This window comes from Nuphar pumila, chromosome 5, assembly GCF_984573655.1.
Source record: "Nuphar pumila chromosome 5, dmNupPumi1.hap1.1, whole genome shotgun sequence".
Lineage (NCBI taxonomy): Eukaryota > Viridiplantae > Streptophyta > Magnoliopsida > Nymphaeales > Nymphaeaceae > Nuphar > Nuphar pumila.
This window is the reverse complement of record NC_143253.1, coordinates 68,392,491-68,408,560: the sequence shown is the minus strand read 5'-3', so window position 1 is coordinate 68,408,560 and position 16,070 is coordinate 68,392,491. Positions and strand designations below refer to the sequence as shown.

The following is a 16,070-nucleotide window of genomic DNA, read 5'->3' as shown; positions in this document are numbered from 1 at the left end:
AAATTTTAAGAATTACAAAATTTTTCTAAACTTGGAAAGTGTTGGATTTTGAATATATGAGGATGACCAATTCTTTTATGCCATAGATCCAAATCTAATTTCTGAACATTATAACAAAAAACATTCTTGTGTAATTTCAAAAAATCCATATAGTAGAGTCCTTTATGGTCTTTCCTAATCAGCTTCTCTGACTGACGATCGTGTACCCAACAACCATGAGAAGAGAAGGAAATGTTAGACCCATAATCAGATATTTAAGAGACAGACAAAAGGTTTAAATTTAATTTGGGAATATATCTAACTTTTGGGATAAAGAATTTTTTAGAGTTTTGAAAATTTTTGAAATTTTCTATTCATTTTATTTCAAGAGATGTACCATCGACTGTGAAAATATTTGACACGCTTGACTTTTTATGACATTTGGACAAACTTTACTATTTGGGGTCATATGAAAATGGTCATATGAAAAGAAGCACCAGAGTCAAGAAGCCAAGGAGAATTACCAGGATCAGAAAAGGATGAAATAGTTGCTCCGGTTGAGGAAGATGCTCCTTTGAGAAGAGGTTGAAGAATTTTCATTAGTTGTGCCATAAATACGGGTGCATTTTGATTGCCTTGGCCTTTTGATTCTTCTGTGAACCGACTGATGCAACTTTCTTTTCATCTCTTTTTTTTTATTTGGGACATTCAGGCCTATAATGTCCCAGTTCATGACAATGGTGACAAATCACTTTCCTTTGTCATAATCATTGCCTTGTCTACCGAAATGAGGTGGCCTATAAGTGTGCATATAATTTCCCAATCTAGATACGGCTAGAATAGAATCCTCTGCATTCTTTGGAGTATGTTTTTTTTAGCCTATTCTCCTCCATAGTTAATTTCTCAATAGTGCCAACAATAGAGGGCATTTTTCCTCTATATAAAAGGGTCGATTTGGTTGTTACAAATTCCGACCTCACACCATTTACAAATTAGTAAAAATGTTTCATATCGAGTTGTTTTTGGCGAAGCTCGATATCTTCGGGACAATGTCACTTTGGTTCAATAAGAACCAACTCTTCCCAAAATTTGGATAATTCATTACAGTATTCTCTAATACTTGTGTCCCTTTATGTCATAATTTGCACCTTGTCTTGTAAATTGCACACATGTATAATATCTTTAAGGGAATACATATATCTAAGGAATTTCGAAGCCTTATCGTCATGCTCAAGCTTTATAAGACTAGAGAATTTTTTGATATCTACGCTATTAATTAGCCAAGACATGATCTTGGCATGCCCCATCCTCCATTATTTCCATTTTTTCTCATATGTAGCTAATACCTTGGTTTTCTCTCCTTCCGTGAGAGGTACTTCTTTCTCATTTTCAATTTTTGTGAAAATTAGTTTTGGTTCTGAATCGGAACCATCTACTAACCCCCACAACCCCTTCCCCTAAATGTGATGCTTAATAATTGAAGCCCACATCACATAATTAGTATCATTTAGTTTTACGGGCATGATGGTGACTTTATCATTGTCATTCATTCTTAAAGGGTGAGGAAGAGAAAAATAAAGAAGAGAAAAAATAGGAGAGAAAGGAGAAAGCAAGAACACAATCACGATTCCACGATCTTTCAGTAGTCAACGATTTTTCGAACTTCTTTCTTCAACTATGTAAGCACAAGAGTACTTGAATTACGAACAAGGAGTCAAATCAAGTTCTTGCTAAAACTGACACGGAAAATGAGGCAGCAACTTTCCAAGATCTAAAAGCTTCCAAGCTCTAATACCATGTAATGAAATGAAGATCTTCCACAAAAGCACAAATGCTTACAACAAGTGTCTATTAAAGACACCTTAATCATAACCCATAAAAGGGCACAAATGAGAGAACTCAAAAAGAAAATTACAAAATCATTTCATTCACATAAAATGCTTAAAAAGCATTGATACAATGAGAAGGGAGTTACCCTTATTTATATACATAAGAGAGAGGGAGAGAAAAGCCTTTAAGAGGCTCCAAAAGAGTCGAACTAGTCCAACGACTCTATTTGTAGCTGTTGGACTAGCTCCAATGGCTATTCAAACTAGTCAGCATGAAAATGTTGACTAGTTTGAGTCTAGTTCAAAACGAACTAGACAACCTAAAAATACAAAAAAAAAATTAAATAAAGAAAAAAGGAAAAATATAAATAATACAAATATACATGTATTATATATAATTATACATATATGTATATACACTTTTTAACAGCCACAACACAAGTTGCCCACACAACCCTTCAATGCAACCCACACTACTAACCAATATGCAACCAGTCACAAAACTCAACAACACACACCCACAAAAGCTATCACCACAACTGATTTTGTAGGCAATCGAGTGTACAACAAAAATATCAACAAGAAACAAGAAGTTGATAGCTAATCTAAACTCTAACATGTTATTGGCAATAGAGAAAACCCAACAAACTCGTCAAAACTCCTTCAAATCTTCACAAAAAGCACCCAAAATGAGACAGGACGTTTTTAAGCCAAAAACCGACTAGAATAGACCTATTCTTGATGATCAAAAACCACTGAAATGCACAGAATGGTCAGAATACCCAAATCTGGACAACCCAGTATTCATGACCCAGAGGAGGAGAAGAAGAAGAAGAAAATGAAGAAAGAGAAGGAAGGAGAAGGAAGAAGAAGAAAGACAAAGACGAAGAGGAGGAAGAATAAGGAGAGAGAGGGTACCGTTCTTCTCCGCATCACCTTCTGGAACAAGTGAACCAGAGAGAGGCGCTGATGAGGGACGAAAGCCCCTTTTTGTCCTCTCCCCCTTACGTGTCCACCCCCAGCTCCATTAAACAAAAAAAAGAAAACCATTCCCCTCTCCCCAATTCCAAAAATTTCAAATCAACCACCTAATCACTTAACATAAAAAACTTTATATTCAGGATTTTTTTTTCAAATCTTTGATATGGACCTTAATATCAATCCACACCCAATCCAAATCCAAACTTATATATAGCCATGTCCCCGCATCTGCATTTTTTGAAATTGATGTGTTGTACCCGCACTCGTACCTGTTAGATTTCACTAGGATCTGTCACACGTGAAAAGAGAGATGAAAGAGAAAGGAGGAGTTGCGGCTGTCATGATTTCCAATAATGAAATCGTGACCTAAAACATGTATATATATATCCTTCGTTTACAGTATGGGTTGGGTTTGATATATTATCCAAACCCGAAATACAAATTAACAAATACAAATAAAGAATACACAGACAAATAGACTGTTTCAGTACCCATGTGACATAGATCTCCAAAATCCAAATGAAGGCCGATGATCTCGATTCTTGATTCTAGAGGCTTCTAAAATCAAGATGTAGCAGATTCTTACCTCTACAGGCTAAAATCAAACCATCCGAACAACTCATGTTGACATCATCATCGATGCACAAACTCCGATGCAGCACAATAATGGAGTCTCCTTCAACCTTCAAGATGCTTATTCAATCCACCTCTCTTCAATCCAACATGGCTCTAATACCATATTAGACCTAACAAAGAAAGAAGAGAGAGCAATGGAGAAGAAGTTCAAAAAGGGAAACTTCATTAGCTATCAAAGAATGAGTAATACAACATATAGGGACGTCCCCTTTAGCTGACACAAGAAGACAAAAATAGTCGAGTAAGGCTCATATAACTATGTTACAGAATTCCCTCTAGAATAGACATATGTACAAAGAAAAGGGGGTAGCACATATACATCCAATATAAACTTTACATTCCTTAATGATCATGCATAATTTATTCATGATTTTATACAGTTTGTATGCATGATATTATGCGAAATTAGCATTAACAACCAGTGTGTAGTTGATGCTTGTGCTTTGTCCTGTAGGGTTGCATTTGATCTCAATTAAAGAAAAAAATAAACAAGTTTGGACAAACATGTGTTTTTTAGAATTTTTAGTTTTCTTTAACAGGTTTTCAAAAATTACTTTTTAAAAGAGGAGGTTTTGTGAAATTCTTGAAAATTAAAACACTCTTTTAGAAATATTTCTAAAACAGCCTCTTAACCCTAATTTAACTTTATAAATAAGAGTTTTAGCGTTAGAGGGGGGGTCTTTCTCTCATAGAAACTCGCGCCCTACTCTAGCCTCTCTCTCTCCTCCCTCTCTCTCTCTCTTTCCTCTTTCCCTTTCCTCTTTCTTCTTTCCTCCTTCCTTCTTCTTTCTTCTCTTCTCTTTTTCTTCTCTTCTTCTTTTCTTATCTATTGCATTTGGAGGTACGTGACGCGTGCGATCGAGGAGGGAAGTCTGCTCTATTCTCCCCATTCCATCGGAGGCGAACCTAAGGTAAGCTTCTTCTCTGCCTTCTCTTTAAATTTTTACGCTGCATAGGTTCTTTTCAATTAAATTATTATCTGCTTGAAAGTTAAGTTTTTTTTTTACTTATTGAAAAAGAAAACACAAAAAAAATATTATTTCTGATTTTTCTGATCAGATCAGCCTACTTTCAGCAAGCATTGATCTGGTCAGACTCGGCTAGCCCCATACCGACCACGCAGATCTACTGCCAGCCGCAGCCCAGCCTGGATTTATATTTTTTTAAAGTCGATCTGCAGCAGATTAGTGGTCGGCTGCCAGCTCTGATTCAGCCAGCACGCCTGACCAGACCCTGATCAAGCCTGTCAGCATACCTGACCACGCCCCGATCTGCAAAAATCTCTTTAGAATACCAAGCCAGATCTTGGCCATTTGACCTTGTTGAACCTGACAGGTCTGCCATCGTTCACCAACCAGATTTAACGATCTGGTCAGCCAGCACAAGCCATATCAAATCTATCTGCAGATTTGATCGGCATCCAACCTGCTGCCAGCTAGCGAGACAGCAAGTTGATCCGCGGCCCTGATCAATCTGCTAGCCGAGTAGTAGCCCAGACCAATCAGTCACCAGACCGAGCCAGCTTGACCCTGGTCTGCCGACTGCCTAGTCCAACTTGATCCTTTTGTTTATATGACCGATCTGCTGATCGGATTCAAAAAAAAGGGCATGGCTGAATTTGAATTTTGTGTGCTAATTATTTTTCTTTAGTTAGTTTCTTTTTTTTATCTAAATTAGTGCTTCATTGAATTTTTGTTTGGCAAAGTAACCCACGGTTTGCTACATATTGAAATACAAAAAATAAAAACAGTTTTGGAACTCATGCATCGGCAAACCGTGTATGAAAACAATTCTTTAGTCTAGAGTTTGCTTTTCTTTAGAATTAGATATATTTAGATTTAATTGTTATTTCATGTAACTAACTTTAACTAGAGTAGGTAGTCTAGTTATTTTGTTTGTTTGTTTTTTTGAGTTTTGCAGGTAGGTACAAGCTTGTTGATTGGAACGCCACAGAGGGTCGTGCACGTGCGAACAACGGAAGCTAGATCGCGAGCCAATAGAGCCCTGCAAATTTTTACTTTTCTTTATTTTTATTTTTTTAGGGCCTCAGGCCATTTATTAATTGGGTTATAATAATTTTATTTCTGCTTGAACAATTGTAATAGGGTAGTACATTTTGTTTAAGGCAATAAAAATTGTTTTGTGTGGAGTACAAAGTTCTAAACTCGTTCCCTGAGTTTGACCCGGACTTCACCACTAATGTAAACCGGTTAATGTAAGATTTGATGCACGGTTTGCACTGATAGTTTTTATCGAAAAATCCCTTTTAAAAATACCTTCAAGAAAAGTTGCATCAAATTTTTTGCGCCATTGCCGGGGAACGGCGATTTAAAACTGAGTACTCACTTTATTGCCTTTTGTTTACGTCTATTTAAGACTGCTAGTTTGCTTTTGCAATTTTTTAAGATTGCCTAATTTAATTTCTGTTGATATCTAGGACTGTTTAGTTTGCTTGGTTTATTAATTAAGACTGTTAGAACGACGTTAAGTGCAAACCATAGAGCCAGCTTAATTTTTCTGCACGGCGCACCTAATAGGATACCATTTTAGGTGACCGAGCATATAGTTTGCTTTCAAGCTCTATACTTGCATTTGAGTGGTGTTTGTTTATTTATTGTACTTTCTTTTGCTTGCTTCGTCGTGTGATTTGATCGCGATTGCACGCTAGTGTAGGTAGAAAACTAATTTTTAGGACGTTTGTTATACCGGGTCTAACTGCGGTATATGCAAGGGCGATGCTCCCAAGACCCCCAGCTGTAATAACCTAAAATTTTCTTAATTAATTGGAAATTTTGTTTTCGTAATTCTATAAATTGGGGTTGGCATTTGTGTTTCGGATCCAGGATCCATAACGAATCCATATATATATATATATATATATATATATATATATATATATATATATATATATATATATATATATATATATATATATACGTATAATAACTTATATATATATATATATAGAAAAAGAGAAATAACAATAAATTATAAACAAATATATATATATATATAATAATCACCTACTTAACACAGGGATCCACAGTTGGATCCAACCTGCGGATCCACACCGCTGGAGACCTACAGATCCACACCGCTGATCCAGACCGCGGCAGGTTCGCGGGTCTCAGACCCAGGCTGCGCCCCGTGTGATGAGACGAGTTACAAAAAAAAATGGACCCCGTGTCGGATCCGACCCGGACCTGCCAACCCGTTAGGGTTAAAAACCGCAGGGGCGAGGGTTTCTTTTAAACCCTCTCCCCCGCGCCGCTGCTCTCTCGTTTCCACCCTCTGCTAAAAAGGGAAACCCTTTGAGGGTTTCCCGATTGACACCTCCTGTGTGCCCCTTTTAAAATCGTGCAGAGGAGAGGGAGGGCTCTCAACCTGCGCCCTCCCTGCTCCTACTCCCGGTAACCTCCCCTCTGCAACCCTCAGCGAGCCAGACGCTCGCCTCTCCCCCCCCCCCCCCCCCCCTCGCATGCCATCTCCCTCGTCTCCCTCTTTGTGGGTTCCTGTCGGCCACACATCGACGGTGGTCCTCGCAAGTAAGATCCTCGCTCATCTATCTTCTCCTCCTTCGATTCCTCCCGTTCGGCAGGGGCCTAGACCCCTACCGATCGTGATGCTCCTCGACAACGAGGTCTCACCCCTGTCGCTCATATCTGCAGAGCACAAGGGGAAGCCCTGCCACTGTTTGTTCTTCCAGTAGGGGCCAAAGCCCCCCTACCTCCATTTGTTTTCCTGGTGAGAGGCGAAGCACCCTTGCCTCTGTGTTAGTTTCGGGCAGGGGACTCTGCCCCCTGTCTTGCCTCGGTTTTGGTTCTGAAAGGGGGCTCAGCCCCTGACCCGCCTTGTGTTTGGGCAGGAGGCTCTGCCCTCTGTCCTGCCTTGCTTTTCGGCAGGGGGCTTCGTCCCCTGCCTCAGCATTTCGTTCCAGCAGGGGGCTCTGCCCCTTGTCCTGCTTTATATTTCGACAGGGGGCATCGCCTCTGTCCTGATGTGGCTTTTTCAGTAGGGAACTCTGCCTCTCTGCTTCCCTTGTTTGTTCCAATAGGGGCTTGACGTTTGCCATGCCCCTGCCTCCTTTGTTGCTCCGCAGGCAACTCCCTGCCCCTGTTTGCGATAACAAAAGGTCGATAGGGGGCTTGGCCCCTACTGCTTTCTGTCTTCTCTGCTGTTCGGCAAGGGTTGGGACCTCTGCCGCCTTTTGCTTCCCCCTACAGTTTCAGCAGGTCGACAGGAGTCGCTCCTGCCTTTGTCTATCTTATTTAACGCCAGGTTGGGTCCGGCTCGCAGATTAGTCCGCCCGCCCCTCCAGTTTCCTTTCAAATGGTTAATTGATTACCTTTTTCGCAGCTGGCGCAACAGAGTACGCTCGCCCCGCGTCAATTCTGAGGTACTGGTTTTTTCTTTTGAATCATGAGAGAAATTGAATACCGATTCGATTTCCATGTAATATTTAGTGCAAATCCATGGTTAGAGAGTGAATCTATGTGTTCACTCTAGATTACATAGATGAGGATCTATAGATCCTCTTTTATATGGATGTTTTTGGTTCTTTTCATATAAAAAAATTTCTGTGTATGGGTATCCTTCTTAATCCAGTGGTAAGGGTTTAGGTTAAATCAGATTAGCATGGGTTTAAGAACAAAGTGGACACCTATGAATCTGAATTTACAACTTTTCGATTCTTTTCACCATGGTTGTCTATGTTGGTTTAGATATCAGTTTCCTGATTTGGGTTTTGTTGAACCTAAAAGATCTAATCGTAAGGTCTTTTGCTGAAATTTAACTCTAGTGGGATGGGACTTATTGGGTTATATGTTGATCTGTGCTTGAGTTAGGTACACGCTGGGCTGTGATTGGAATTGATCTTTTCAGAGTTAGATTCGTTGGGATTGCATATCCTGACCTGCATATCGCTCGGGACTGAATCCACGATGGGTATTTTACCTTGAAAATTTTGTATCTGACGTTCCAGCAAGAACAAATATATTTATTGCTTGGTTTATGTTGAATCAGAAATTTCTGTACAGACTTTAGCTGTCACGTTTATACTCTCTTATGAGCATGATCGGATCATAGTGTTCAATCTGGAAATTTTCCTGTGTTTGGGTTTGAATCAGTTTGATGTTGATCTGATCATAGACAGATTGCTTTTCGTGTGCCTAGATTAACATATATACCATGAATTATCACATGTTTTAAACCTTTTCCAATTTCAGCCTATCATGTGCTCAGGAAACCAAGTTTAGCATGTGTTGTTTAGAGAAATAAGTAGATGTGCAGGTTGACCATGTACAAATTTAGTTTTTCCTGTAATCGGCCTTCTTTACTTGGATTTATATTAAACCTTGTATGACTAAACATTACACAGACTGTACCATGCTTTGCAGTTATGCAATTCCTTTGGTCTTGTGTTCTGTCATGCCTATGCATGGGGGCTGACGCTGAACCATGCTGGCCAGCATATCAGCTCTTGGTTATATATATTGATGTTAAGCTTTGGGGTTTAATAAATTTGATTTCCCTTAGGCACTGTTAAAACAGGTAAATCTGACTTGGGCCTACAAGGCCCAGCCGAATAGGAGAAGCGTAGGAGAATTGAGATTCTCATCAAGTTTCGGAAGCAACAAGTATCGCGCTTCCAAAGCAAGTTTCCGGGAAGTGTGCTTCCCACCTATCTAAGAAGCTTTTGGTAACTCTGAATTGAACCAAATCCATTTAGTTGGATAGCAACCCCTTTCCACATCCTATTTGATAAAAGGTTGATGTTTGGTGTTGGTTTTGAAACCTACACAATAAGAAAACCAAGAAACATCCAATGCAATCAGATCATTATGTAAATTTAGATTTGATAAGGGAGGTGCTAATTGGATTCAGGTCATGACAGAGGTTCTCCTCAAAAAAAAGGTTGTGTAAGAGGTGTCTCCATGTAAGTATGAGCACAAAAAGAAGGTTCAGTAAAACTTTGCCTGAGCAATCTGCTTACATCGCATCCTCTACATTTTCCTTCTTTTTCTATGTTACATGGCAAAATCTAAAAGCCACATATCAAATACGCATCCAATTGTGAAGTCTTGTTTGCATCATAACTATGGGATAAACAATTGTAAACATCTTGTCATATTTTTGTAACATCATCACAATTTTAAGGAATGATGTGTACTTTTTATACCAGCAAAACCACAGCTCTGTGGGGAAAAAACACATAAGCCACAAATATAAAACATCTAAACCAGGATTGGAAGAAAACGACACATAAGCCACAACTGTACAACATTTAAATCAGGATAAGGTAACTCACAGTAATAATGGAATCTAATCTAACTGATGATTCAAGTTGATCATCCAACCAAAGAACAGATGCAAGTGGGGCAGGGTTAGCCAACCCAGTGGTCTCTAACAATATGTGATCAAGCCTGCACACACCCAAAACCACAATAATTACTCAGGGGTTCGAAGTTCACACTTAAGTGTCAGAGAAGCGGAACATGAAAAACTATGAAATAGTTATTTCTTAAGCCAGTTGATCTTTTAGTGGCCAAGATACTCCCTGTCCTACAATGAATTTGCATGATCAAAGACATAACTGAAATCATAAATAAAAATAATTCATAAGGCAAATTTTGTTTGTATTCTTATGGTTCTAAAAAGTAATAACTACAAACCTCTTTCATGACAATATATTCTGCAGAATGAACACGTGCCACTTGCAAAAATAATGTTTACACAACCAATATTATTAAAAGCAACCCCTGTGCAGTTCGGAAGAGAGAGAGAGAGCGAGAAGTGCAAGACATAGTTGGCAAACTCGTGACTCAGGCTCGGATCAGACCCTACTGAGTCACCGAGTCAGCGGGTTGACTCGGACGAGTCAGGACTCTATATTTTATAGTGTAAGCACATGAATAAGACAGAGAAATAACTAAACTTCAAGCTAATATGCCAATAGATAAGTTACAAAAACATATAATTATACATGATTATTAACTTTTTTTCATTGAACAATATTAGATTGTTCATAACAAGTGACTTTATATAAGAATTATGCATTAAAATAATAAAATATATGATAAAAAAATGTATTTAATAGGTTGGATCGGCAGTCCTGAATCATGATCCTGTTAGGGTCTGATCCAGGTCGACTTGGGCGATTCCCAAGTCGACCCACCGGGTTTGCCAACTATGGGGCAAGATTTAAAGTTTTCTAACAAAATTCAACTAAATGATTGCGAATGAATTATTCCAAAGCACCCAAAAACATGAGAAATCAACCAGGCACACCAGCTGTTGAGTGTGTGTGCACATGAGTGTCTGGACATGCATGTAAGACAACGAGCAGGTGGCTAAGAACAAGAAGAACGTAACTGTAATTACAAGATATACATCAGCTATAAATGAGGGATAGATAACAAGCACTCACTTTTGCTTCCTTTGAATCAGTTGCTCTAGAGCTTGCACCAAGCTATGCTTAACTGTGCAACAAACACAGCCATTGGCCAGCTCAACCCATTCTTCGACCAATTCGCCGTCTTCTCCTTCATTGATCATTGCTCTTTCAACACCAATCTCTTCACCAAACTCGTTCAAAATCACAGCAATCTTCTTTCCGTGTTGGGCATTCAATACATAATTGACCAGCTGAAATTGCAATGCAACATATCGTTTGATAAGTTGTTATATCCCCAATAGGCTAGTTTTGTAAATTAAAAAGAACAAAGAATACCCATATAGGCTAGTTGTATAGACGAAAAAGAACTATCATTATATAACCTTTCATCGTACGCTGAATGGGCCATGATGGACCATCGATCTCAAAGAAACCACCATTCTGATCTATCACATTTTTATAGACATATTTTAATAAAAAGTGAGCTCCATCATCTCAGGGTTCAAGGCAATTGCCTGGAATGTGGACTGCCCAAGACCCATTAGGACCTCATATGACTTCAAGTTAAGTTGAAACAGGGAGAGATCATGTCGTGGGTACTGTCCTGAAGCTATGTAGCATACAACTTACTATCCCGAAGAAAATCCTTGCAGAAAGTTTTCACTAACAGGAATAGTCCTCTTCTTGCTGGAGGATTTTTAGCCACATTTTCAGAAGTTAAACAATTTGAAAGTCATACAACTGTAATTAACTTCACGAAAAACATGAATTTAACTCGTTTACCGCCAAGAAGTCAATTGCACTTTCCTTATTCAACAAAAAAACGAGTTCCAGGAATTTGGTGGAACTTAAACTGGAGACTAGATGGTGCCCCAAGTAATTATTCTTACTCGGTGGAATTAGCAGCGAAAGGACGAAATCCAGGACAAGAAGCCAACAGAATTTGCTTCTATGAAATCCAAAGCATAGCCTTCCTTTCAGAGTTTTGGATGAGTTACTGCAGAGTCCTAGCGGAGTTTTCGATCAGCCTAGAGTTTTCTCTTGGACTAGTAGTTGAGGAGCTCTTGAACTTCGAATCATTTACCACTAAGAGGAAAATCTTCACAAAATCTGCATCGTTCGTGAGGGAAACTAACACTCTTCCGACGACCCCCTTAAACTAGACAGACTTTCCCGAACATACGAAAGAAAACATGGTCTAGACTCTAGATATCGAGGACTTGAATTCGAAAGAAATACTAGAAGAAAGAATATATGAATATAGAAGAAAACCCTTCATCTGCGCTGAAATTAACGCTCACCGTGGATTTACCGGCACCGAGGTAGCCGGTAATCACGGTTATCCCGACGGAGCTCCGGCCATTATCTGGCGGAAATTGAGGATCTGAGGGCGTAATAGTCGAACTCCGTCCGACGAGTTCTCCGATCTCGATTGCGTCCGGCGGAACTTCGTCGTCTTCCGCCATTTTTCGAACAGGTGTTTCCCGGCAAAAGCAGGCGATCTGGAACCCTCGAATGCCCTTTTACGGAGAAGGTGTTGGGCTGTTGACGATTTATTTACGGAAACAGCCCTAATTTTATCGAAAATTTACGGAGATTAACATGGATTCTGAGTGGTATCGTTTCTCGGACGTTACCCTAAAAGGGGTGTCAACGGGTCGGATCGGGTTCGGACACAGGTGGGTCCGAACCCGGATCTGACTTTGAGGTGAGGGTACCAGATCAGGACCCGGGTCTGATCAGGTCCACCATGAGGAAAGCCATACCCGGGTCCTATAAGGATTACATAAACCAGACCCGGTCCGTACCCTATAAAATAATATTTTCCATCTCTTTGACATTGAAAAATCAGGGAACTTAATCTGAACTCGGGTCAGACCTGTGTCTGGTATGAAATTTCACAAATCATACCCATCTCCATATATTAATCGGACCCTTCAGGTAGGACCCGAATTCTAATTGGACCTTTTTTTATATCAGCAAACCTGACTCTGTAGGGTTTTGTACGGGTTGGGTCCATGTCAAACTGAATCCATTGTCACCCCTAGTTAAAACTGAAACAACTAGGCTTAACTCATGGAAAGTGTCTCAATGGTTCAGACCTCACCAAAATGGTGGCCCAGACCTGGTTACGACTACGGGGTGTTGGTATCTGGTTCGGATCTGCTTCTAACTGGATCTTTCATAAGAAAAATCATTCCTAAATCCAATAAGGATTACATAAACCAGACCCGATCTCTATCCAGCAACATAATATTTTTTTTTTTTTTTTACATTGAACATTTATGGTTTTTAAAGGGAACTGAGGTTAGACCCGGGTTTGTTATAAAATTTCATAAACCATACTAGCTCATACAATAATCATACTTCACGGGTCTGACTCGGACAGTTAATCAGACCCCTTCCTTGGTTACCAAGCCCTGACCCTATCAGATCCGGTACTAGTCAGTATTGGGTCGTACCTGACCCATTGATACCCTTACTCATGACTACCCTAAGCCATCTCTACATGCAGTTTGGTTTGGATATTATCGTTCAGTCAGATTCAACAAAGAATTCCAGATCTGATTAACTAAATTAGTCAGTTTTTGGTTCTTAGAGATTTATATCCCAATCAAGATCAAACTAACTTTTTCATTTTTTTTTGTTAGGCTGAGGAAACCCCCCACACACATTGGCACGCCTTCAATTGATAAAAACATGCATACATTTATGCATTTTATTCATATTATTTTATACATGGTTCATAAAAAAAATCGTATTAAAACGCATTTTTATCTGAGAAACCACATTGAAATTGAAAATATTGAAAAATCATCCAATTCAAAGTTGACTCTACATTTTTCAGTGTTTTATTTATTTAGGAGTTTTTAATTTGTAGTTTAATTAGATTAGGAAAGTAGTTACTAATTTTAATTAGTTTAGGAAAATCCTCTTTTAAAAAATACATTTTTGAGGATGACTTGTTTTAGAATTTATGAAAAAAAAATAGACTTTCATAGAAATCATGTTTTGACTTAATTTTTATTATAAATAGAAGTTTTGCAGCACACCTTCAAGTTTTTGCCTCTTGAAAAAAATGCAGCTTATTCTCTTATCTCTCTTCTCTTTCTCCTCCTCCTCGATCACAATCGATTTTCTCTCATTCTCTTTCTTTTCTTCCTCGGATTCGTCTTGCTTTTAACGTTTTTCTGTGTTCTTCTTACCTTACTCGATGGCATTGATGGAAGGTAAAAACCACTCCTTTTCTCAGCCCCTCTATCAGAGGTAAAGCATCAGGTTTAGCTAGTAAGATCGTTGCATGCATCTTCATTTATTTTCTGCATTGGCATAGCATCATAGTCCAAGATATCATATAATTTTTTTTAGTAGTCGTTAGATTATAAGGTGCTATTTTTAATCGTATGCTCGCCTAATGTAACCTTGTTTAGTTGAGATCATGTTTGAAAGAACATCGGACACACAATCGGATTTGCGAGAAGCACAGATCTGATTAGGTTGTATCAATCACGAGCTACTGAGTATTTTACAACAGAAAAAAAATAAAATTTTATAGCCATCGTGAACGCAGTCCTTTTGATTCACCGTCAAACCCACACTCCAGCGTGATCGACGGTGAATCTAAAATTTGGCATGTTGTTTCAAGTGGGAACGTTCCTGTTTATTAATTTATTTAATCATTGTCTTATAGCGTCAAACATGCACGCCATCTGAGTAGAAAGTAACATTGGGTGATTGATTGAATAGCCTGCGTGAATTAATTTTTAGCCAGCGTTAAGATCACAGCCAGCGTGATAGACGTTGGCTGTTAACGACTTACTTTAGCCAAGCAATTTACTAGCTTTCCTTTGATTCTTTGTGTTAGTATTTAGTAATATTAGTTACAGTGGCGTAGCTAGGGGTGTAGCAAAAAAAAAACAATTTGGTGTGCGGCGTGATAGCCCGTTCGGGGGCAGCCCCTGCACACACACACCCCGATTTTTTTTTTTTTTTAGATAAAATGAAAAACGGCTACAATTATTAATAAAAATCTATTTCATATGGACAAATCAAACTATTTGCTGCAGTCAGGGTTAGGCTAGGCTAGGACTGGGCTTTAAAAAAAAAATAAATAACTGTTTCGGGAGGCAGGACTGGGCTACATATTTAGGGCAAAAATATCCAGTTCAAGATCCATATTTGGGGCAAAAATTTAATTTAAGATCCATATTCAAGGAAAAATCCATATTCGGGGCAAATATCCAGTTCAAGATCTATATTTGGGGCAAAATTTCACATTCGGAGCAAAAATCCAATTTGAGATTCATATTCAGGGCAAAAATTTATATTATGGCAAAAATCTAATTTGAGATCCATATTTGAAGCAAAAATCTATATTCGGGGCAAAAATTCAATTCAAGATCCATATTCAAGGCAAAAATCCAATTTCAAGTCCATATTCAAGGCAAAAACTCATGATTTTAGATATAAGTTCATAATTGGATCCATATCCGAGCAAAAAACCATAATAAACTTCTTAAAACATGTAAAATGGTGGATGGATTGGGTCATACGATCCAAAATGAAGTAATTTGACCCATCATCCATGACTGTCCAAGTTGTCTGCACATCATCATCAAACATAGAGCTTTTGAAACATGACATCTGAGTCCAAACAAATGTTGGACTTGAAACAGTTGTTATGGAATGAACATAATCAATGTTCGGTTCCGTCTCTTTTGTTCATTTCGTCCAACCCTGGACAAGCCATCAAACATACCCTTATGAACCAAAGGGGGCTTGGGTTGTCTGCACATCACCTTGTGTTGAGCCGTGGCAGGTTCAAAACCCAATGGTACAGTTGTATAACTGATAATGGTCAGTCAGCCTAACTGCAGCTTGCTTTCCAAAAACAAAAAAAAAAAGATAACTACTGAATCGTTTTTCTATCGGCCCAAAAATAATAAAAATTTATTGTCAATCATAACCTGACACTTGTTAAAACCATGAAAAGAATTTTAAAATAATATTTAAAAAATATTTTTGGTATTTTTATATTTATTAAAAAATAAGCGATTCAGGCCTGCAAAGTATAGAAATTCTGCCTATTTGATGTGTATCGGCAGATAAGCACTGATACTGATAACATTGCTCCAAAGTATCCAACTAACATTTTGAATATGAATGCATGTAAAAGCTCTGAAAATTAGCTTAAATAGCTAACTGGATCTAGATATGGAATTAGCTTTTTCCCTTTGTATCCAAATATGACT

The 16,070-nt window shown here is 38.6% G+C and overlaps 1 protein-coding gene across 1 annotated transcript in view; it reads right to left on the bottom strand.

Annotated features, from left to right (window-relative positions):
• The window catches only part of LOC149837748 (Cobalamin biosynthesis CobW-like protein), a 37,870-nt gene extending 25,561 nt beyond the window's left edge, over positions 1-12,309 (bottom strand). Inside the window, exons 1-3 of the mRNA XM_090007490.1 lie at positions 12,120-12,309; positions 10,852-11,069; positions 9,733-9,847 (exon numbers count right to left, since the gene is read on the bottom strand). Coding sequence (XP_089863616.1) covers positions 9,733-9,847; positions 10,852-11,069; positions 12,120-12,284 — 498 coding nt within the window. The 5' untranslated portion in view covers positions 12,285-12,309. The remainder of the gene's footprint in view (positions 1-9,732; positions 9,848-10,851; positions 11,070-12,119) is intronic.
• Positions 12,310-16,070: the final 3,761 nt, after the last annotated feature.